Source organism: Ambystoma mexicanum, chromosome 10, assembly GCF_040938575.1.
Source record: "Ambystoma mexicanum isolate Mex_15411 chromosome 10, UKY_AmexF1_1, whole genome shotgun sequence".
Taxonomy (NCBI): domain Eukaryota; kingdom Metazoa; phylum Chordata; class Amphibia; order Caudata; family Ambystomatidae; genus Ambystoma; species Ambystoma mexicanum.
The window spans coordinates 803498569-803523027 of NC_090932.1; the positions used below are offsets into that span (position 1 = coordinate 803498569).

Consider the following 24459-nt stretch of genomic DNA (forward strand, 5'->3'; position numbering starts at 1 on the left):
ACTTTCACTTAAAAACTGTCCTTCTCCTATAAACCAATCACTGAGCTCTGGGTTGTACTGCCCTCAGCCAATGACTGCACTCTCTCAGCCTCTGGCAGCCATCTTCAGATTTTTACTGCAATGTCAAGAGTTGGGAGTCCTCATGTTTTGCTCAGATTTACTACGTTTTCGTTAAGGCATTTTTTTAAAAAAAAAAAATTGTCAAATAGACCTGTGTCGTCTTTCGTTCCTTTGACTGGCAAGCTGGGATTTGTCAGTCTTTCATCGCCCCTCAAGGGTAAGGTTCGTCGCGAGTTCGTTGAAGAATCCAGAAGGCCATTAGGCTTATACCGCATGCTGGACCATGCCGGAGGACTGAGGTTCTCTTCAAGCTTTGCTCCAGCTGCGGATTGAATCTGTTTGTGGAGGACAAACCCTCCCAGTCTCCATCCGGATCACAAGGAAGCAGTTTGCAAAATTTGCCTGGGATTGACCAAACTCGGTCAAGGATCGGCAGAGTAGATTGGCAGTGTGGCTCAATGCCAAGACCTCGACCCCGTTTGCAAGCAGGGGCATGCCTCACCCAGGAGCGGTCGGTCCTAGTCACCGGATTCTATTCCTTTGAGGGAGCTCCATCCGTGTGGGGCCCAACACAAGGCCAAACATTGCAAGTCTGTTTCTGTCGGGGTCGCCGTGCAATTGGTGCCGCGATGAGCAGGGTGCGCTCATCTTCGCTGTCTACCTCCATCGCTCCAGCTACTCCTCGAAGAGGAAATCTAACCCCGGGAAGCTGTAGGAGAAGCCAGAGAAGACCAAGGTGCAGGGTAAGGTGTCTGACCTATCCCTGAAGGCCCAGGTAGTCCAGGAGAAGTAGTCCTCAACAGTCATAGTGGCGGCCGCACTTGCAGGTGAAAGGAGCTGACCTGGTCCAGGGCACCCCTGCAATGCAGTGTGGCTCTTCCTCCCAGGTTGGAGGCTTTGGCCAAACCGGTGGAGAAGACACTGGTAAAAAGGATGCCAGCCCGGGTCTGAGGATGCAAAAAGAGGGGGTGGCAATGGAGGCCTCTACTGTGCTCCAGGGCATGGATATTTTTTTGGACGAAGAGGACATGGTGTCCGTTCACATGGTCGTGGAGGACGTTGGGAACGACTATGGTGGAATCTTCGAGGGGGGACTATTGCAGAGCAGACTACGTAGATGCTGGGCCCATCAAGCCTACTCCTTCTCCCAGGGACGTGTCGCTGGACATCCTGTCCACTCTCTACACGCTGGTGTCCGTGATCCAGAGGATGCCTTCGGCACCCCCGGTGAAGAGAAAGCGACATCCTGTTAAGCAAAGTTTGTATGCAGTACCCTCTGGGACCACTACAAACTATGACTACAGGTACAGGAAACCCAACCTTTGGTATAAGCTTGTACTACAGTTTTGGTTGCGTGTTGAGCAGCCAGGCTTATCTCAAGCGGGGAAATGTGAGCTGTAGTGGGGTTACAAAAAGATTCAGTTGCAGGTATTCAGGTAAACTCTTAAACTCAAGGTTTCTTGCATAACAATTAATAATTTGTCAGTTATAAAGCCTTCTTCAGAAGGGAGCAATAGAATAGCAACACACGTATACTACTGTACGCTTTGAGTTAATAAATCAGACAAGACCCTTTTGGGATGGCCCACAGACACAACCTACACCCCCAGGTGACTTCAGTAACAAGGGTGCTGGGGACATTAATACCTCACTGTTGGCATTCAGAATACTCTTTTAAAAAAAAAAGGCAAAGGTTATTGGAACAAGAGACCACAAATATCCCTAAGCAGGTAATTACTTTTAGATATTCTTAGTCATTCCGTTCACTAGGATAAGCCAAATGGGCAAAAGTCTTGGATAGGATGAAGCACTTCTGCTAAGTGCACTTCTGGTAAGTAAATGGAAAAGTCTTTGCACAAGTTCTTAGGAGTCTTTGATGAAAAGAAGAATCAAATGTAGGGCCACAAGCTGATTAGACTTGTGGGTTGTGGAAGTTACAAGCACTTCTACTGTAAGAGGTAAGTTATCTTAGACTTATTTTACAGTACCTTGGTAAAGAAGAAAAGCTGCAGCTGATCACTTCTGTACCTGTGCAGCTCTGCAGATCTCGCTGTTCCTGGGCCACAGTCATGAGGTAAGAGGGAGGACGTCAGACTCCTGCAATGCACTGGGAATGTCAAACCCCGCAACTGGCAAACTTAACTTTCAGTGGTTGTTTGAGGTTTCAGCTACTGCAAATAGCAACAGCGTGGTTCCTGGCTCTCAAGGTGGACTGTCCTTGTTTCTGGGGTTCCGCACTCTACTGAGGGGGGGGGCAAGCTTGGTCAGTCCTGCTTCGTGGGAGTCCACAGGATCTTCCAAAAGCTTTAGGCCAGCTTAAAAGTAAAGCACACAATCTGGTGTCCCTCTCCATGGCTATACGGTTTCCTGCAGCAATTCTGAGTAAGTTCAACCAGCTCCGAGATGGGTGTCCTGGTGGCTTACTTTGGAGTTGATTGGTCCCACCAACTCCAAGGGAGAAGTCGTCCTTGCAGGGGCTTCTCTGTCAATGCGATTTTACCGTTTCGGCACTGTAGCAGGGCTTCACTGGGCAAACCAACGGTCCAGGAGTTGCAGCAGGCGTCTTCAAGCCGGTCCTCGGTTCCTCCGTCCAGTGGTCGACTCTGCCCTCCAAGCCAAAAGACTCACCTTTTATTCAGTTCTCTCCCATTCATTCCAGCCTAGCTGTCACTCACCCAGCAGGGTGGCTGTCCTTGCCGGACAGTCAGCCAGCTAATCACCACAGAGTGCATTTGTGTCTCCTAGGAAACTAAGCACATGGAGTTTTGAGCACCTCCCTCACTTCCTGCCTACCCCAGACACTCTGGAGCCAGAGGCAGGCTTCACTCCTGAATCCTACCAAAGGCGAAATGAACAAAGACCAAACCTGGTTTGGCACGCAGAGAAAATCTCTAGAAGGATCTTTCCACAAAGACCTGGCGAAAAAATGACCGGGGACCATTTTGTCAAAGATGGCTCTGTGCCATTTTGAAAAAGATGGCTCCCGCGGTTATCTTTACCGGAGCTGCAAACTGCCGCGGTAAATGTAAACCACGGTCGTTCAAAACTAAACCACTGCCACCAGCCATTCTGTGAGTAAAGGGTAACATAAAAATGTTACATGAGCATCTAGACACGGGATACAAAGTCACCCCTACAGCACTCTATTGTAAGATGGTGGGTGCTGGGTCTAGCAAGTTACAATGCTAAGTAAAGTCAATTTCGCTTTACTGCTCTGGGAAACAGTAGTTTATCCCAGACAAGGTATTGAAACCTTGGGAAAACTGAGACTTCCCTGTGCCAGTGCACTGAAGCTGCTGTGACACAATGTAAAGGATGATGCTTATAGAGTTTCAGACTCCATAACCAAAAGAAGGGGGTAAAATTCACATTAAAATACTAGTGTGGGAAAAGGGGTCACACTCGCACCAGGTTAAAAAATCAAGTCCTCAAAATGCAGCAAAGTTGCTGTGGGTCTCTAAGGTGTAGAATTAGCAAATTTTTTAGAATTCTCCCTAACGCATCCCACACCTCATCAACTGCCTCACATACCCATCAGCCCCCCCCCCCCCCCTAGGGATACGGGGACGGACACGGTACCTACGGACATGGGCAGCGTGTCCCCGCCGCTGAGTTTCCCCACCGACAAAGTGGGTTCTTTCCTCTCCATAGTTGCCTGCTCGTCTGAACTCTTTTTCCAGCTGATGCCAGAAGAGACCAAGAAGGAGGGTTTCCTTTACCAGCACCAAGATTCGAAGAGGTAGACCATTCTGGCAGTGCCTCAACTGGACAACATTTGGGATGAGGTCCTGGCGCTGATGAGGACTCAGCCCCAGTAAAAAGACGGGCTGGAATAGAAATACTGGGTGCCAGAGTCTGCACCCAAGTGCCTGCGCTCGCAGCCCTCCCCGGTCCCGGCGACTGCGGGGAAGTTGTCCTTGAATCCATCATCTTTGGCCTCCGTTCCCCGGATAGCGAGCGGAAGAAGTTGGACACCACAGGTAGGAAGGTGATCTACGCTGCGACGACGGTCAAGGCAGCAAATAATGATCTTGTGATCCTGGCCAGGTACGACGGGGAGCTGTGGTACAACATGGCCCGGCTGCTGCAATTTCTCCCCAACCTCAAACTGGTTGAGGCGCTGGAACTACTCCAGGAGTGCGAGGTGACATTGGACCATGCCATCACCGTGGCCCTGGACATCGCGGACAGTGTTCTGACAGATGGGGGGTGGGGGGTTTGGGGGGGAGGAGAGGGGGAGAAGGGTGTCTGCCTGTCATCGGGGCTGGTTGAAAGCCACCAATTTTCGGCAGGAAGTTAAGACGAGGGTCCTGGACCTGCCTTTCAACAGACACTTTGGGAAGGTTGTCGACAATTTGTTGCAGGCTATCAAGACCAACACAGACGGCCCGGGCCCTAGGCACGCTTCAGCAGAATCTCCCTTCCTTTTGTGCCTCAGGAGGCAAATCCAGAAGATCGTCTAAGGGTTTCTGCGGGGGACCATCCTCGTACTGCCAACCTTCCCGTTCCACGACTGAGGCCTATAGGTCATTTCAAGGCTTTCAGGGGAGGCTGTCGTCTTAGTTCCCAAGGCAGCATGCAGGCCCCGAAGCAGAATTTGAACTGGCCTGGACTTCAGGCCCCCACCCATACACCCTGGTGCGAGGCCGGCTAGTGGGCTTTGTCAGCGAGTGGGAAAAGATCTCCACTGACCAATGGGTGCTGGATGCTGTTCAGAAATCTAATCTATCTTAACTCTGACCTGGTGGGCAGAGGCTAAGGCCAGCCTAGTTTCTTGGAACAGGGTTACCTTTCGGACAAGCCAGACCTTTCAAGGTAGCACTGGCAGCAGTCAAGACTAGGTCTCGGGTGGGGTGATGGTGATCACACAGTAAACACTACAAATGACTGTCGGGTGTATATATCAAAAATACATATACATTTATTAAATGCCTATCAAACACAACACTACTATCCAACATATATACTGTTATTAATGGCCTAAAGGAATAGCACACAGTAAGGGTCCACAACCTGTGAAGAAAGGGAGCACACAGTGCAAATATACTTTAGGCAGGCCTTCACTTATCAAACCCTAACTGAGAGGCAGTCCAATCCCTACGATGAGGAACTTTATGATCAAAAGTACTTTCGGATGCAGTTGCACGCGATGGTGCGGTTGGGCAAAAAACAGGGTCTCTTGCAGGGCCTGTAGCAGCTCAGGAAGGCAGGTGAGGCAGTGAACAATAAGTTCCCAGTATTCCAGGAGGGTTTGCCCAATAGGGCAGAACCGGATCCAAGAGTTGGGAATAGCTCAGTAGGGCCATCTCTATAAAGAGTGGCCCTCAGGGGACACATGCAAAAAAATTGATGGATGTGCCAGTGGCTACCGGTAAGGGTTGCAGGTACTCACCGACTCCCTGCGCACTCGGGACCAAACTTCGTCAGTCGAGTCCACTTCGGTTGTGGGTTCAAATCCTGCAATTGTGCGGTTCTGAGGCTTTCAACAGCTGAGTTCCAGGGATGATTCTGTGGCAGAACAGAGGTGATTTTTCCGCTCTTGATGAAGGGATTGGCTCTAATCCACTGCAGATCGATTCGGGGCACATGGGGGCACAGCAGCAGGGCACCCTCTAAGTTAATCACCACGGCTTGGTGACCACGTGCACTTTGGTTCAGGCGTACTCTTCTAATTCCAGACCTAGGGTGCCTAGGTTTATAGAATTGGAGAGTGCCTTGTAGCCAGTTCTTCCGATCGCCCAAGTGTCGACTCGAGGCGCTGGTTCCAGAGCACAGGTCCTGTGCAAGCTGGTCAGTTCACTGGTTGGCCCAGGAACACTTCTGAGAAGGCTTGCTTTCAGGTTAAAGTGGAGGTGCCGAGAATAGTTGGTCTCTATTCTAATGGGTAGAAGCGCCTTTGCAGACTTAAGTTCGATTAGAAACAGTGGTCCAGTGGGACAACAGCGGGCTCAGGGTGCCAAACCTTCCGGCGGTTCCTCTAATTGGCTTCTTGGTTTCAGGATACTTGGCTTCTATCCTAAGATTGTTGAAAAATCAAGAGATGGACCTGGTATGGGTGTTTGTGGGCCCTGCTCTTATCCAGAATCTCCTTCGTGCCAAAGCGAAGAGGACCCAATGAGAGATCTGCTCACATACAGCCATCCTAGACGTGGAGCAATCATGGACTACAGTGGTCCCAGTCATTCCCAGCATTCCAGACTCTCTGGCACCCAGGATATGGATTGGAACTACTAGACAGTTCAGCCCACATCCTGGAGGCATGCAGAAGCCCACGAAAGCTTTGGTTTGCGATGGGATCTTCATGACGAAATAAGGGTTTTTCCAGGTCTGCTCGACCTGGGGGAAGGCAAAGCGACAAGAAGGCAAAAGGACAGAATAAAGAACCTCGTGGAATGGCAATTTTGGGGCCAATCAACTGTCCTGGTGTAAACACTATATGAACTAAAAGAAAGGGTTAAAAATCTTTGAAAAATAACAGCTGCCACCAGCTCTGTCCATGGCACATGTGTACTTCTACCGAAAAATCCTTTGAGGGTGTCTAGGGCCTTTAAAAATGAAAGGAAGACCCCAGCACACTGTACTGCAAGGTACTTTGTGCACTGGTAACCTGTTGCTAAAAACTAGTGACATGGAGACTTTTTTTCCCTTAGTCTTCTAAGTAATTACTTTGTTATGGGGAAACAGACATGCCCATAGAGAAAGTGAGTGAAAACCCAGCAGAGTACAGCAAGAGGGCTGGCCTCCTGGCAATACGAACCCAACGTTCGGTATAAGTCTGTACTACACAGGTTGGTAGTGTGTTCAGCAGCCAGGCTTATCTCAAGAGGGGTCAATGTGAGCTGAAGGGGAGTTGCAAAGAGATTCACATTGACAAGTATTCAAATAAACTTACACACAAGGTTTCTTGATTAAACAATTCATTTATTTATCAGTCAGAGTAAGCAGTCTTCCGAAGGGGGCAATATAATGGTAACACACAAATACACTCAAATCCACATTCTTAATATTTCTAAATCAGGAGGTACCCCTTTGGGATGGCACACACACTTTTTACACCCTCGGGTGACTTTAGTAACTAGGATACTGTGGACATTAATATACCACTGTTTGCATTTAGAATCAGACTTAAATGTTTGGCAAAGAAAAAGATTAGAACAGAACAATGGATCACACAAATTCTGAAGCAGTGAAGTACTTTTGGTAACCCCCAATGCAAAGTTGGTTAACCCCTTCCTGGAATGAAGACAAAACACTTAAACAGAGGAGGGAAGAGTCATTCAGGTAGCCAGGCCAGCCAATATTAAGTTGCAAACGTCAAGGTGAGCTGAAGCACTTCTGGCAGGTAAGTAAGTCTTGCACAGTGGTTTAGAAGTCTTTGTAGAATAAGAAGAAATTCGAAGTAGGGCCACAAGCTGATTATGCTTGTGAGGTAAATCATCTCTGAGCAACCACAACAAGTCTCACCTATGGAGAACAAGTGCAGTTACATGAGAAGTGGTAAGTTCTTAGTCTGTACAGTACCTTTAGGTTGAAGAAAAAGTCAAACCGATGACTTCAGTTCCTGTGCAGCTCTGCAAATCCTGGTGTTAATGGGCCTCAGTCGTGGGGACAAGAGGAAGGACGTCTGGGGACTCCTGCACTGGGATGGTCACCAACCGCAAGTGGCACTCTTCAAATAAGTGGCACTTTGTTGTTTCAGCTCCTCGCATCCACCCCCAAGTAGCAACACTGCGGTTTCGAACTGTCAAGATGGGCTTTCCTTGCATCTGGTGTCCAGCACTCTGTTGTGGCTCTGGCTCGGTCAGTCCTGCTTCCTGGGAGTCCAGAGGGTCTTATTGGTGCTCTTGGTCAGCTTAAAAGCAACGAACATGATCTGGTGTTAACTCTCCCTGGCTATTCGGTTCCAGCAGCAACTGCAGTGGAAATTCAACCAGCTCTGAGAGGATCTCCAGGTGGCTTACTTTGGAGTGGATTGGTCCAACCAACTCAAGGGGAGAGGTCGTCCTTGCAGGGGCTTCTGTCTATGAATTTGGAGTTTCAGTACAGCAGCAGGGCTTCACCGGGCAAACCAACGGTCCAGGAGTTGCAGCAGGCGTCTTCAAGTTCTTCTTCGGATCCCTTCACCCATTCGTCGACTCTGCCTTCCAAGCCAAAAAGCCTCGCCTTTTTATGCAGGTTTCTCCCATTCATTCCAGCCTAGCTGTCAGCCAGCCGGCCAATCACCCAAGAGTGCATTCCTGTCTCCTAGGAGGCTAAGCAGTGAGTTTCGGGCACCTCCCTCTCTTCCTGCCCCTGTCAGACACCCTGGGGCGAGAAGCAGGTTTCACTCATGAATCCTGCCAAAGACAAAATGAACAAAGGGACCAAACCTGGTTTGGCACGCAGAGTAAATCTCCAGAAGGACCTTTCCACAAAGACATGGCGAAAAGACTGGGTCCATTTTGACATAAATGGCACCCTTAGGTGCTTTACTGCAGCTGCGAACACAGCCCACGGTAAATGCACACCACAGTAGTTAAAAGTAAACCACTGGGTCTAGACAGTTACAATGTAAGTAAAGTAAATTTCACTACTGCTCTTGGAAACTGTAGTCTATCCAAGAGAAGGCATTTAAACCTTGGGGGAAATCTGAAAGCCTTCCCTGTGCCACGGCACTGAAGGTGATGTGACACAAAATGTAAAAAGATGATGCATATCACAACCAAAAGAAAGTGTTCAAAATCGCATTAAAATACATGAGGGAGGAGAGAGTGGTGGGGGGGGTCTCCCTCTCTCCAGGCAAAAAAAAGTAAGTCTTAGAGTCCAGCAAAAGAGCTGGAGATCTCTAAGGTAGAGAGGAATTGGCACATTTCTCCAGCATGGGGTCTGGCATGGATTCACATGCTCATGAATATTCCCCGTCGTCAGGCTGGGAATCCTCGGTAAAGAAAAAACCAGTATCAGTTTCGTTTCTGATCTCTTTCGTAGTAATAACCAATCACTGGTCTCTGCGTCATACTGACCACAGCCAATGACTGCCCTCTACCTAAGCACCGCCTCTGGCAGCCATCTTCAGATTTTTACCGCACGTTCATGTGTTGGGATCCTCGTGCTATTGCTCTCGAGCGTTAGTGCTATTTTTTCACGTTTTTTCTCAAAAACTTCGTTTTTTCGGTCAAAAGAGCCTACGCTTTTGGAGGACTCCAGAAGTTTCTCAGGCCCGGCCATGGCCCAGGAGAAGGGAAGCTCGACGCCCGGAAAGCTGTTCAGGGTCTGCCCTGGATGCCAGCTGCAGAACGTCTTCAAGGAGGACGAACACTCTTTTTGTCTTTACTGCCTACATGAGGACAGGACGCACGTGGAGAAGAACTGTGCTTTTTGCGGCAACATGTCTGAGCGGACCATGAAGGACCGCCATCAACGTCTCGCCAACTGGCTAGAAGGGAAGAGCCCGTCCGGCGAGCGCCTTGGCCCGGGGCCACGCGCTCGAGTTTCAAAGAAAGTGTCCGCGCGTCCCCCCCGTGGCCAGGAAAGAACTTCACGTCCCTCAACTTCTCCGGGAGGTGAAGGCGATGCTCAAGAAGGGCGCCATCGAACTCGTCCCAAAGAGGCTTCGGGGCTCTGGAGTCTACTCGAGATACTTCCTCGTGAAGAAGAAGACGGGGGGATGGCGCCCCATCCTGGACCTGCGACGTCTGAACAAGTTCATCAAGGCGCAAAAGTTCTGGATGGTCACCCTCCAGCACGTCCTGGGTCAGCTGGAGGAAGGAGACTTCCTGTCGTCGTTGGATTTGGAGGATGCCTACTTCCATATTCCCATCTTGAAGGGGCACCGAAGATTCCTCAGGTTTGTGGTCCAAGGGCGGCATTACCAGTTCAAAGCCCTCCCCTTCGGTCTACGGTCGGCACCCAGGGTGTTCACCAAGTGCCTCGCACCGGTGGCGGCTCAGCTGCGCCGCGAAGGGATCCACGTCTACCCCTACCTGGACGACTGGCTCATCCGAGCCAAGACCAGGGAGCTCGCCGTGGTCCACACGGCAAGGACCGTCCAACTTCTCACGGACCTGGGATTCTCCGTGAACTACGCCAAATCCCACCTGGTACCCGCGCAAGACACTCTGTTTCTGGGAGCGAGGCTCAACACAGTGTCCCTTCGGGCCTCCCCGTCGGAGGAGAGGACCAGGACCATCCTGGGCAAGGTGCAGCGGATGTTGGTGGCCGACGCGGCCAAGGTGAGGTCCATCAAGTCCCTCCTCGGAATGTCTTCCTGCATCTACCTCATTCCCACGTGCAGGCTCCGGATGCGCCCGTTGCAGGAGTTCCTGGACGCGCGCTGGATCCAAACGACGGGCAACTTCGAGGAAAGGATCACACTCGACGAGAGTTTCCGACGAGCGATCCGTTGGTGGGGCACCCGCGCGCATCTGACGGCGGGCATGGACTTCCAGACCCCAGCCCACCAGGAGACAGTGACCACGGATGCCTCCCTGGAAGGGTGGGGAGCGCACACCGAAAATCTGCACGCAAGGGGCCTTTGGCTCCCGACGGAGAAATCCTTACATATCAACGTCCTGGAGCTCCGTGCAGTGTTGGGCCCTCAGGTCCTTCCTTCCGTCCCTCAAGGGCAAGGTGGTGAGGATCTTCACCGACAACACCACCACCATGTTTTACATCAGAAAACAGGGCGGAACCAGGTCCCCAGCACTGTCCAAGGAGGTGCAGGACCTGTGGCATTGGGCAGTCGCCCAAGGGATGTTTCTGGTGCCGTTTCATCTGGCAGGGATAAAAAACACCATCGCCGACTCACTCAGCAGGGAGCTGCGCTCGTGCCACGAGTGGGAACTACGGCAGGATCTAGTGGATCGCATCTTCCGACGGTGGGGCACACCCCAGATCGACCTGTTCGCGGCGGCGACGAACTCCAAGTGCCGGAGGTTCGCCAGCAGGTTTCCCCAGGCGAGGAGCATGGGCGATGCTTTCTCGTTCCCCTGGGAGGGCCTGTTCCTCTACGCGTTCCCTCCTTTGCCACTGCTAATCCGGCTCGTCAACCAGCTCAAGAGGTCACGGTGCAGGATGATCCTCGTCGCACCTGCGTGGCCGAGGCGGATATGGTTCTCGGACCTTCTGGACTTGTCAGCGTCCCCGCCAATCAAGCTGCCGGTGGACGCGGATCTGCTCTCCAGGGAAGGAGGCGCCATCCTCCACCACGACCCGAAATCGCTGAACTTGCAGGCCTGGCTCCTGCAGCGCTAGAGTTTGGAGGATACGACATACCGGCCGACTGCAGAGAGGTTCTTGCAAAGGCCAGGGCGTCCTCGACTCTTAAATGCTACGGTCACAAATGGAAGAGGTTCTCTGTCTGGTGCCACGCACAGAAGATTAACCCTCTACGGATTACGGCTCCCCAAGTTCTGCCGTACCTGCTGACGCTGGCCAAAGCTGGACTGGCACACGCGTCCATCAAGATTCATCTTGCTGCGATCTCCCGATACACCAGAACCACGGGACGGACGTCCTTGTGGTCTCATCGTCTGGTGAAAGAGTTCATGAAGGGACTGTTCATATCGTTCCCGCCGGTGAAGGCTCCGGCCCCGGCGTGGGAGCTCAACGTGGTGCTAACCAAGCTCATGGGACCTCCGTTCGAGCCTCTGCACTCGGCCCCGTTGAAGTTTCTGTCGTGGAAAACAGCGTTTCTTGTGGCCATCACCTCCGCACGACGGGTGGGAGAGATCCAGGCCCTTTCCTGCAAGGCCCCGTACTTGACTTTTCACGACACGAGGGTAGTGCTCAGGACGCACCCCTCCTTCATGCCCAAGGTACCGTCGGACTTCCTTCTCAACGAACCCTTGGTGTTGCCTGTATTCTTCCCGTCGCCTTCGTCGCCGGCTGAGAGGACTTTGCACTCGCTGGATGTGGCTAGAGCGCTGAAGTTCTACGTGGACCGCACAAAGTGTTTTCGGAAGACGTCACAACTCTTTGTGAACTTTGGACCTGTCAATCAGGGGAAGGCTCTCTCGAAGGCTTCCATTTCCAGATGGCTCTCCGGCTGTATCATGTACTGTCATCGGTTGGCAAACAGACCGCTGCCCGGCCATCCGAGAGCCCATTCCACCAGAGCGATCGCAGCTACCACGGCGTTCCTTTCTGGTGTGCCCCTGCTGGACATATGCAGGGCTGCTACGTGGAGATCGACGCACACCTTCACGAAGTTCTACTGCGTTGATCGGGATTCCAGGGAGGAGTCCAGGGTTGGCCAAGCAGTGCTGCGCAACCTGTTCGCCTGAGGTGAGCCTGGTGAGGAGGTAAGATGCTTAATGTTGAGTTTGATGCAATGCTTAATGTTGAGCCATTGCCACCTCCCGTGGTTGTGCATGTGTGTACTGCTATGTATTCTTTATTCATGAGCATGTGAATCCATGCCAGACCCCATGCTGGAGAAGGATCAAGTTACTTACCTGTAACTGTTGTTCTCCAGCATGGGTCTGGCATGGATTCACATGCGAACCCTCCCGCCTACCCCTCTGCGGCTCTTCACTTGGTCATACTGCCACTTCACGTGCTTCCAAATCTGAAGATGGCTGCCAGAGGCGGTGCTTAGGTAGAGGGCAGTCATTGGCTGTGGTCAGTATGACGCAGAGACCAGTGATTGGTTATTACTACGAAAGACAGATCAGAAACGAAACTGATACTGGTTTTTTCTTTACCGAGGATTCCCAGCCTGACGACGGGGAATATTCAGGAGCATGTGAATCCATGCCATACCCATGCTGGAGAACAACAGTTACAGGTAAGTAACTTGTTCCTTCTGAGAATTCTCCCTAAAAGCCATGCTAAGAAAAGGGGCGATGGTGCTGGTTCCAAAGCGACTCCAGGGCTTCCGGAGTCTACTCCAGATACTACTTAGTAAAAAAGACAGGAGGCTGAAGGCCCATTCTCCACCTGCAGCGTCTAGTTACTGAAGTCCCAAAAATTCAGGATTGTCATGTACCAACACATGCTCAGCCAACTGGAGGAAATGGACTTCTGGTGTCGCGGATCTAGTGGGCGCTTACTTCCATGTCCCCATTCATGAGAAGCATCGGAGGTTCCTGCGCTTCGTGGTACAGGGAAAGCACTGCCAATTCAAGGCCCTCCCCATTGGACTGAAGTCTGCACCCAGGGTGTTTATGAAGTGCCTGGCACCAGTGGCCGCCCATCTAGGTCTGCAAGGGATGCATGTGTGCCTGTACCTCCAAGACCGGCTCATCTGTGTTAAGTCTAGGGAAATCGCACTGTAACACACGGACAGGACTGTTTGGCTGCTGTCGAATTTCTGGTTCCTAGTGAACCAGCCAAAGTCCTGCCCGATTCAATCGCAGGACGCGCTATTTTTGGGGTCCAGGCTCAACACGGGCTCTTGCCTGACAGCCCCCTCAGAAGAGGATAGCGGCCATTTTTGACGAGGTGCAACGACTGTTCGCACTGAATATTGCCACGGTACAGACCATTAAGTTGCTACTCGGCATGTCATTGTGCATTTACTTGATCAGGCTCTGCAGGTTGCGCATGCGGCCCCTTCAGGAATTCCTGGACGTCTCGTGGGTCCAGGTGGCCGGCAGCTTCGCTGACGGGATTGTGCTCAATGAGTTGAGCCATAAGGTGATGGGGCGTGTGCTCCAATATTGCCGGGGGCACGGATTTCCAGAGTCCTCTATACCAAGAGACGGTAACCACAGACGCTTCCCTGAAGGGCTGGAAGCCCACACCGGAAATCTCAACTCCAGAGTCCTGTGGCTGCCGGATGGGAGCGATCTCCACATCAATGTGCTGGAACGGAGAGCAGTGTTCTGGGTCCTCAAGTCATTTCTTCCGTCTCTCAAGGGCAAGGTGGTGAGGGTCTTCACGGACAATACCACCACGATATTCTACATCAGAAAGCAGGGCAGTACCAGATACCCAGCGCTCTACAGAGAGGCGCAGGACTTTGGCACTGGGCCGTCACTGTGGGGATGTTTTGCATTCCTTTTCACCTGCCAGGAGTAGAGAACACCATGGCCCACTCCCTCAGCAGGGAGCTGTGCTTTTGCCACAAGTGTGAGCTCTGACCGGATCAAGTGGACAACCTCTTCCTCAGGCGGGGCAGACCTCAGATCGATCTGATTGCGACGGTGACAAACTCCAAATGCCAGAGATTTGCCAGCAGGTTCCACCAGGCGAGGAGCATGGGGATGCGTTCTCCTTCCCTTGGGAAGGCCTGTTCCTGTACGCATTCTTGCCATTGCCTCTCCTGGTGCGAGTCGTCATGCCGACAGCTCATATTGATAATTGATGAACAAGGTAGTAGATTATTTGTGATGGAGTAGACCTGCTCCTCCTTTTCAACATGATACCTTGACGGACATATTAGACCAAGGTCCACAGAGGGATCCCATTTTACCCTTCCATATTGCTTTGCAAAAAAGGGTTACAACAAATTGGGGAAACCCCAGATTCCATTTCTGCGGTTAAGAACTTTCTCAAGAAAATAGACCGTCAAGCAGTGACCCAGATTACATGACCAACCTGACTGTTTTGTGGATGTGGCTGATTCGATCACCAATCTGCTTACCCTACCTAAAAACTGGGATGGTAAACGGGTGGACTCTTTAGGCACGGAAAGTATTTACTGCCGGTAGCATGGCCTTGAAATCGGCAAATGCCAATTGTGCGTTATTTAAATTTTCTTTCATCCTGTGGGGTTGCGCAGCAATGGCAGCTGACCACCCCCAAAGGGAAAGAGAGATGGCTTCCTAGCTATCAAGGATGGTAAGGAGGCAGTGTGTGAGGGCCTCCAGTCAGGTCTGGATAGTGCTGGTAGGATTGGCAGATCCATGGCTGCTAGCACCGTGGTACAGATTTGCATGGCTGAGGAAGTCTGGATTTACACCGGACATGCAATTTAGGTTTCTCTATGCGTTTTTGACGGCTCAAGACTGTTTGTAGCCTTTCCAGACTTAATCAGACTTCAAAAGCGGGGTTTAAATCTTAGTGTCGCTATAAGACACCCTCAACATTCCTACTCCGGTGCATCATCTTGGAGGGATAAGTCTGTTAGTTTCTATTCCTCAATTGGGGGAGGACAAGGCAGTCATAGAGGACAAAGAAGATTCCTTTGTGGTGGACGAGGAAGAGGTGCTAAATCCGCCCAAGCAGACGCAGCTTTGGCCTCTACCGCTCTTTCAGCTGCCTTAAAACCTCTGAGACCTTAATCCACAATACCCCAGTGTGGAGGCAGGCTCTTGCAGCATCTGAAGAGTGAGGAGACTTTACTTCAGATGCTTGGGCACTGGCAACAGTAGCCCAGGGTTACTGTCTTCCTTTTTCGAGAAAGGTCCCAGGTTCGTCCACCGGGGAACGGCTCATTGAATATTCCAGATCCGTTCCTCGTGCAGGAAATTTTTATCCTGCTAGAGAAAGGTGCAATAGAACCAGTACCTGCAGCGGAGAGGAATAAGGGTTGGTCCTCTGTATTTTCTAATCCCCAAAAAGTATGGTGGATTGAGGCCCATCTTTAACTTCAGAAACCTGAACACGTTTCTCAGGAAGGACAAGTTCAAGATGGTTGCCCTTTCTCAGATTCTTCAGGCCCTCCATCTCCAAGACTGGATGGCTTCATTGGACCTTCAGGACGCTTACTTTCATGTGCCTATCCATCACAAGCACAAAGTACCTGAGGTGCGCAGTTGGTGGTTCTCATTTTCAACTTCAGCTCAGCCGTTTCGGCTGAACTCTGCTCCAAGGATTTCACAAAATTGATGGCGGTGGTGAAAGCGAGTCTCCGGAGAGGTGGATTCACATCTACCCCTACCTGGACGATTTGCTTATCAGGCTTGTTCTCCCAAACAGACCCTGGAACATGTCAGTGTGACTTGCCACATTCTCCACAAACTGGGCTTCTCCCACAATTACAAGAAGTCAAACCTTATACCATCTCAGACTATCGGAGCAGTCCTGGATGCCTCCTCAGGAAAAGACTCGCCACTTGAGATGAGGGCTCATCACATTCTGCAGATGGGTCACCAAATTTCATAGTGCCCAGAGTCTTCCAGTCTTTATATCTTTTGCTTAGCCTCATGGCCTCCTGCATTTTCCTGGTACCAATCTCACCCGAGAATCAGATTTCTTCAATGGGCTCTCAGGACTTGATGGTCCCCAGACCTCCAGGTTCTGAGCAGGGTCGCACCAAACCTTCTGTGGTGGGCTTGCAAGGATATTTTGAAGGGAGAAACATTTTGGCAACCATTGCCGGAGATGACAGTAGTGATGGACGCCTCACTCATGGGCTGGGGAGCCAATACCAATGACCTGATAATCGGCGGTCGTTCATCTCCATCGGAGTCCAAAGTACAAATCAATCATTTCGAGCTGAGGGCCATCAGGCTAGCACTGAAGGCCTTTCTACCCTCTGTACAGGGAAAGAATGTCCTGATAATAAGAGAACTCAGTGGCCATCTACTACCTCAACAAGAGAGGTGTAGGATCCACTAGCATGGTGCAGAGGGTCAATTCAGCTCTGGTACCGGGCAATTAAAGAATGAATCTCCCTATCGGCAGTTCAGCTAGCCGGAGAGATCAGAGCAGCGGATGCTCTGAACAGGCAGAGCAGTTTCCCACGAGTGGGAACAAGCTCAGGAAGTCCTTCAAGAGATCTTCACCCTTTGGCAAATCCCTCAAGTGGATCTGTTCGCGACCAGTGTCAACCGGAAGTGAGCTATACTCCTCCTCCCCTCTCCTCCATACTGTATGGAAGGGAAATGGAGCCTTTTTGACCAGAAAAAATGTTCTTCCGCATTTAAATTTGGGTGCGCGCGGGGGCTCCCCTGACTCCACCAACCAGCGCCACTCCCCAGTCCTCCTTTTCTGTCGACGGGAGTGGTCCGCTTTCACTGCAATTCTTAGGCCTACGGCCTTGTAATTCCATACGCTCGTCGCCGGAAGACGCTCTTTATTTTCGCTCATAGCAATTGTCAGAAGTAATACTCTGTCCTCTGGTGCCACACTCCTTCCGGTGCATGTCGACAACGGGGCGGCGGGTGGGGTGTCCGGTTTCAGCAAGTGTCCGGCCTGCAAGGGGGGTTCACTTCGTATCACTACGCGCTCTGCTTCTGGTGCTTTGGTCCTGACCACAGCTGGGAGGGCTGTTCTGTGTACGATGCGTTGATCCTGCGAGCTCTGAAGAATCGTTTGGCCAGGTGGAGGGAGCTGTTCGAAAGATGACCTCAAGAGACCATCAAGACCTATGCGAGGCGGAAGACCAGGCCCAAGGTAGGGGCCCTGTTCTCCTCTGCACCCTCCAAGGGCGACTCCTTCCCAGGGAAGCGCCCAAGTGGGAGGGGCATTCCTGGTACTAAGACCAGCAAATGATCCAAGGCTACCAGAGCTACAGGCTGAAGGGTCACAAGATCCTCCCGGTCCCACCGCTGAGGGGCCGCAAGGCTCTAGTACTGGGGTTCTCCCAGAGGGGTTCTGCTCTAACACCGGGCATTTGCCCAAGGGGGCGCCTATACGCAGCAGTTGCACGACTGGCGTCATGGCCAAGGGCACTCTGCCTCCAAGGGCTCTACCTGAAGTGCAGGGAAGGTCCGAGCCTTCGCTTTTAAGCAAGCAGGCGCAGACTGTGTCCAGCTCTACAGGCTCTGCAGCAGGCACCTGGTGTGGGGCATGACAGAATGGCCGCCAGGGCAGAAAAGACGGCGACTCACCTGGAGCTCCTTCTGGAGAGCGAGCAATGAAACGCATGTCTTGATGGGGACTAGACAACGCAAGTTACCTGGTTCTGGTCCTACTAGACCACATCACAGGCAGTACGCAGCCCCCAGCTTGGCGTGACGAGGACCGCCAAGACCTCAGAAGCCAGAGGGCCTGGCTCATAGCACCCCCCTCCCCTTCTTGCCCCAGCCCCTCTGGTCCTTACCCTGCATGCAAGGATAGGTTATTTTAAAAGTTCCTTACCCTCATGAAATCAGCAGAGATTGGGGGGGGGCAATCAAGGATATGCTTTGACCGTGGTCCAGACCCTGCTTCCTGTTCAGCCCTAGTTTCCCTTGCTCACACCAGTCACGGTGATGCAGCCTCCTCAGCAGCCCCCAACACTGCCAGGCACCATGCTGCAGCTGCCGGCACCCAGAACGCCTCCGACAGCTCCCGACCTGCAGGACACAGCGGGTGACACGGATGAGGACCAGGATACTCCCTCAGCTAAGGCTTTCCACAAGAGGCTGGTGGATGTGGCAGAATACCTGGGGATCCAGCAGCCACAAGTTGAACAACCAGAGGCAGGGGTGTTGGCCGAAGTGCTGACCATCCGCCCTGCCACAAGAACTGCAAACGGATGTAGAATCACTGGCCAAGAAAGGATGGGTGAAGCCGCACTCCACGCAGCCTAATAGATGCCTGGATGCCAAGCATAGGCAGGCAGAATGGGACTTATCATTCTGTCGGTACACCCTCAACCTCATTTCTCCGTGATCACTGCGGCCTCACTTTATTCCAAACCGCAGTCTTCATCTGCACCCACCTCAGCACAGCCAGGCAAGGGGGAAAAGCTGCTGAAGTCCTACGGCAGAAAGATTTGGTGTAATGCCACGCTCCATCGGCTGATGCGCTGTTGGCAGCAGTGTATCAAAAGCTCTGGCGGGAGATTGTGGACTTCCTCCCAGAGCTCCCCACGCATAGTCTGGCGCACTTCAGGGCTGGGTTGGCAGAGGTCAAAATTGTGGCCCAAGATGATAAGGAGTCTACAGTGGCTCACATAGACCTAACAGAGCGATCTGTATCACCACTTGTATGAGGACAGTTTGGCTTAAGGTGATTAAAGTTTAACCCTGATGTGCAGGAGTACATTCTCAACCTGTCATTTCAGAGGGGGGTGTGGGGGATTTGTTTCACTCTACCACTGACTAGCAACTTGACGAGAAAAAGAAATAGCTCACAAACTGCAATCGGCACCCAAGGCCTATAGCCAAAGTCACCAACGCTTGGACAGAACCCATACCTTTGGTGGCTTCAGTGGCTTTCAGGAGCGACACACTAGACAGCCCGAATGGTCTCCTAGCCAGCACAGGTGCAAGCAGCACAAATCCATTTTTTGTTTTTTCGGTCCTCTTCTCAGGCACTAAAAAGCTGCGACAAGGTCATCCAGATCCACAAGTCTCCAGGGAGGAAGGGGTGGGGGGGCAGGCTTGCTCTTCACATCTATTCCTGGCGGCTGAGGTTCATGGACCCATGGATCCTCTATGTAGTTTCCACGTGCTTCAATCTGCCAATTCCTCCATTTCCTCTTTCATTTACTCCCACAGATTGGGTCGGCAACTCTTTTGGCGGAAATCCGCTCGCTCGTCAGGAGTCAGGCAGAGGCGGTTCCAGCTTCACAGCGAGGCATGGGCTTCTATTCCCGGGTATTCGCCATTCAGAAAAAGAACATGGCTGGCCGGACTAGACCTCTCATCCTTGAACCTTTCCCTACCCCTTCAAAAGTTGAAGATGGTTACCCCAGCACTCATTGCAGAGACATTGTGTGGGGGATACTGTATGTGCTCACTGGATCTGAAAGATGCTTACCTGCACGTTCCGATTTGGGAACACCATCAGTCCTTCCTGAGGTTCAGGATCCTGGGCTGCCATTTTCAATACAAAGGCCTCCCTTTTGGCCTCCATTCAGCCCTGGGGGTTTTTACAGGGTTAATGAATGCGGTAGCAGCCCGGGGGTCTGCCACCTTTATCCATACCTCAATGACTGGCTAGTATGAGCACAGTATCACAAGGCTGTGCACCGTACAGCTTCAGCGCTTATGCGCATGCTTTAATATCTGCAGTTCTCCATCAACCTTAAGTCGCAGTTACTCCCCACTAAGTCCTTAACATTCCTTGGGCTAATTTGGATACGAGGAAGAAGGGGATCTTCCCCTCGACAGACTAGATCATGGCAATCTGGAAGGCGGCCAGGCATTTTCTCAGCAAACATGTGGCCTCAACATGGTGGTACCAGCACTTGCTCTGTATCATAGCGGCTTGTCTCCTGGCTGTGCCACACAGGAGGCTGAAGCTGCATTAGTCAGCCTCTTGTAATCAGAAGATTGGCTCCCAGGCAGCTTAGTCGGCATGCAACAGCACCTAGACTTGGAGTGGTGGAGTGCTGAGACCAACCTGTTGGTGGGCTGACCGTTCAGGCAGCCTTCTCTGGAGATCACCATTACCACAGACTCGTCCCTAGAGGGATGTGGTTACCCTGGACAACCTCGGTGTCCATAGAGTATGGTCATGACAGGAGCAGCTGGAACACATCATTGGCTCGAGATAGCCATCTGGCTTGCCCTCAAAAGCGTTCCCCAGGGTCTGCAGCAGGTTGGTTTGCATCCAGACAGACCGCCCCACTTGTATTACATCAACAAACTGGGAGGTACCGGGTCCCCTCACCTCCTCTCTGCCGGCCGACCATCGACACTTGGGAGTGGGCACTGTCCACCAGCATATACTTATCAGCAGTCCACCTGCTGGAGGAATCCAACTTGGAGATGGGCAGGCTCAGCAGGCCGGGGGGGGAATCAACGGCTACAAGTGGCAGTTGAACGAATCGGTCCCATGGGCGATCTTCAAGTGGGGTCACCCTCGGGTAGACCTATTCGCCACCATGAACAGGAGGTGCCCTCAGTTCGCTTCCTGGCAGGGGCAAGGCATCGGCTCGGTGGGGGATGCATTGCAGATCAAGTGGAATGGCATTTATGTATACTGGTCACCCCTGCCCCCCAACCACCCCCGATCTGCTGATTCACAAGGTCATCTGCAGAGTCCGGGAGTCATGAAGCCTTCGGCTCATCTTGATAGCACCATGGTGGCCAGCGAGACCTTAGTTCTCGGAGCTCCTCCGACGGTCGGACCAACCTCCAGTACTACTTCCCTCTGGGTCCAGCCCACTTACACTCCTAGCAGGGGTGCACAGTTTTTCACCTCGCTCCACAGTAGTTAGCCCAGCTTGGTTCCTGAAAAGGTCACCTTGAAGCACCTGCACTAATCACAGGACAACCTGGCTATCATAGGAGGGGCAAGAAGTGACTCCACTAGGAGTCAATACAGGAGCAAGTGGACCATGTTCTGCCACTGGGCCAATGCGAACAAGATTGATCCATTGATATGCTCACTGGACGATGTGTTAACCTTCTCGCCTCATCTGAATCACTCTGGTGTGCAGGTGGACACCTGCCCTTACGTATGATGGCCAGGAATTCAGGAGATGACATTTTCTCCTCTTCCAAACCGGTGATAAAAAAAAGCATTTGGCGGGACTGACCAGATTATATCCTCCTGTCAAGCGTCCACATCCGGTCTGGGACCTTAACGTTGGGTTGGGCGCCCAGGCTCACAAGCCCTTCAAACCCATGCCATCAGCAGAACATCAGGCTGGTTACTTATTAAGACTGTGCTACTGGTTGGCCTTACTTCAGCACGCTGGAGCAGCAAGATTCAGGCTCTGGTGGCTTCAGATCCTTTTACCACTTTTCACTGGCACAATGTGATGCTCAGTACGCATCCTGCCTTTTGCCTTAAGGTTGTTTCTTCCTTTCTCATTGAGTAGATGGTACAAAACCTTCTGTGCATTGTCCTTTGGAACCCCGAAGGAGGTTTGGAGAACTATGAATGTCGGGCGTGTAATAAGATTTTATCTGGACAGGACAAAGTTTCCATAAATTGGATGCCTTGTTCATCACTTTTTGCTGATCAAATACCAGGCTGTCCAGGCTCCAAGAATTCCATAGCAAGGTGGATGGTTATGGTAATCGAGGAGGAATATGAGGGGCAGCACAGGCCTTTGCCAGCAAACATGCATGCACACGCCATCAGAGCCAAGGCCACTGCTTTGGCTTTCCAAAGGCACGTCTAATGGCAGACAATCAGCAAGGTGGCTACTTGGGCTTCTCCATCAGTCGTTTAGTGCGATTACTCGTAACATCCACCCAATTGACTCTTTGCCCACACACAGTCCTTTACCTAACTCGCCTCTTAGTCTCAGGACTAGTGTTTAACTCACTAAAGCTCCACCTTGCTGCCCTCTGTTTACACCACGTGTGAATGCAAGCATTCCTGTTGGAATGTGCCTGTAATCAAGACTTTAATGGAAGGAGTTAACAGACTTCATCCCACCACCCCCTATTTCTGAATTATTAAATGTATCCAGATGTGTTACTCTTCCAAAAAGTTTTACCTTTTACGCCTAGAGCACATTCTACTTGCGGCACAGCAGGTACTATAGGAGCTACTGTAGCTTTCATTGCAAATATTCCTCTAGCCGCAATTTGCTAAGCGGCACCTGGAACAACTTTACACAACATTATTGCTTAAATACACAGATTCTCAGGTGGGTCTGGCATTAGGTCTTTTTGCCATTGTTCCTTCCAACATCCCACCACCATCTCCTGGTGCTGTTTGCTAGTCTATACACAACATTTGATTTTTAAGCAGATTCACAAGCATCAGAAGACTTACTTTAATACTGTAATCTTATTTCTGGTGCTTGTATCTGCTTAGATTCACATGCGCCCACCCTTCCTCCCCACTTGGAGTCGGACCACGGACATCTTAGACCTTTTCTAGCCTTGTGTCCTAAAGCGCTCTCTTCAGTCTCCCTCATGTCAAAGCCAGAAGGACCTCAACACGTGAGGGATCATGGGTACGCTATATGGCATAGTAGGGGATAGTGTTAGACATGCCCAGGTCGATGTTCCTCTTTGAACTTTTGAAATCAGATGCAATACTCTGATTGCCACTAGATATCGGACTATTTGCCAAGCATGTGATTCTAAGCATATGTAAGTACCAGAAATATTACTGTAAGTAATGCATGTCCTACTGTAGATAAACAAAAAATGAGTAAAACAACCTTAAGTGAAAAGTTGCTTTAACAAAAACAATTTTTGGAAGGAAGAATTAAAATGGAAGAAAGTTGCCGTTCAACAGGAGTGTATGTGTTTGAGTGTACACTTGCTAACCAAAGGTGTACATAAATGGTCTCGCTCTTTTCTTCAAATTTAAGACTGCAAGTTGTCCAGTCCTGTATTAAAACTGGTCAAAACAAATGACCTCCAAAGTAGCCCCCCCAGGCATGGGTAATTTGCCAGCAACCATGTAAATGGCGTATTTCAGTCTTGGCAGGTAAAACTTCAACTTCTTTCAAAAACCCAAGTGGCAGCCCTCCATTTGCACGAACACTTACCTCTGATTAATGCTTCCAAATACTTATTTCCTTCATGGTGTTTCTTGAGTCCGCTAGGATGAGCATATGCAGTTTTTTTTTTTGTTTGGAAAAACTACATTTGTTTTTTGTTTTTCTCGTAGAAAACTTAACAAAATTAATAAATTTATCGAGGAGAACCGGGAAAAATTTACTCAGCTAGATTTGCAGGATGTCAATGTACGAGAGAAACTGAAACACTCCAAAAGTAAAGTGAAGAAGCTTGAGAAACAACTCCAAAAAGACAAAGAAAAGGTATTTATCTTTTAAAGTTTTTATGTAACTGAATAGTCTGTATCAATAAAACAAAATGGATACATTTTTCCTGAATCAACAAAAGTATAAGAATGTTTAACTAAATGGTGCCCATAGGGTCCAACTAGAAGAGAGCTTGTAGTTGTCATTGGATGTTTTTTATGAAACTTTATATCACTGGGCACTTACGATATGAGACCCGTTATATTTTTACAGAAGGATTAAGTTGACTTTTTCATTCAGATACCACACCTTACTGCATCAACACAAAGATTCACAAAATGCCCTGTTCAGCCATGGAGGTGTGGGGCAGTAACTTTTTGATGCTGTTGGACCACTGTGGTTGATGTGCGTACAGATGTCCTTAGGGCCGCAATCCGGCCGTAATTATGTGAAAATATTGTTTCTATGTTGGATCTCTTAACCTATCTGCAATTGTAGTGGGGGTCATGTCGTTTACAGTGTAGCAGCAAGACTCTTTAAGCGGTGAGGAAGCCGTGGGCAAAAATCTACATTTTAACTTGGGCATTTTGCCGTAGCATTCTTGGAAGAGCCAGGGAGGATGATTACATCCACCATCACAGACACCTCTGGACATGAGTTTTCCCAGAATGCATGCAGAGCAGGGCAAGCCCACCACATATTGTCGAGATGCATATGAACTCATCCGTAGCGTCGGCCCCTCTCCCACCTCCGTATTGTAGGGATGGAAGACTTGTATAATTTATGGAACTGGTCCCCTCTCCACTGCCGTATCGCAAACAAGGGAGACAGTATTTGCTGAGACAACCCTACTGACCCTATTCTCGGACGATTTTAGAGATGAATCTGATTGAAGAAATTGACATGTTTTAACTACAAATGTCAAGAGCAAATTTACACAATCGTGGAAATGGACACACTTAAATGCATTGGACACAAAG

The 24459-nt window shown here is 50.7% G+C and overlaps 1 protein-coding gene across 1 annotated transcript in view; it reads left to right on the top strand.

Moving 5' to 3' along the window:
• SMC4 (structural maintenance of chromosomes 4) overlaps nucleotides 1–24459 on the top strand; it is a 1048897-nt gene that overhangs the window by 201341 nt on the left and 823097 nt on the right. Inside the window, exon 9 of the mRNA XM_069618465.1 lies at nucleotides 23386–23536. Within this exon, the coding sequence (XP_069474566.1) occupies nucleotides 23386–23536 (151 nt within the window). The remainder of the gene's footprint in view (nucleotides 1–23385; nucleotides 23537–24459) is intronic.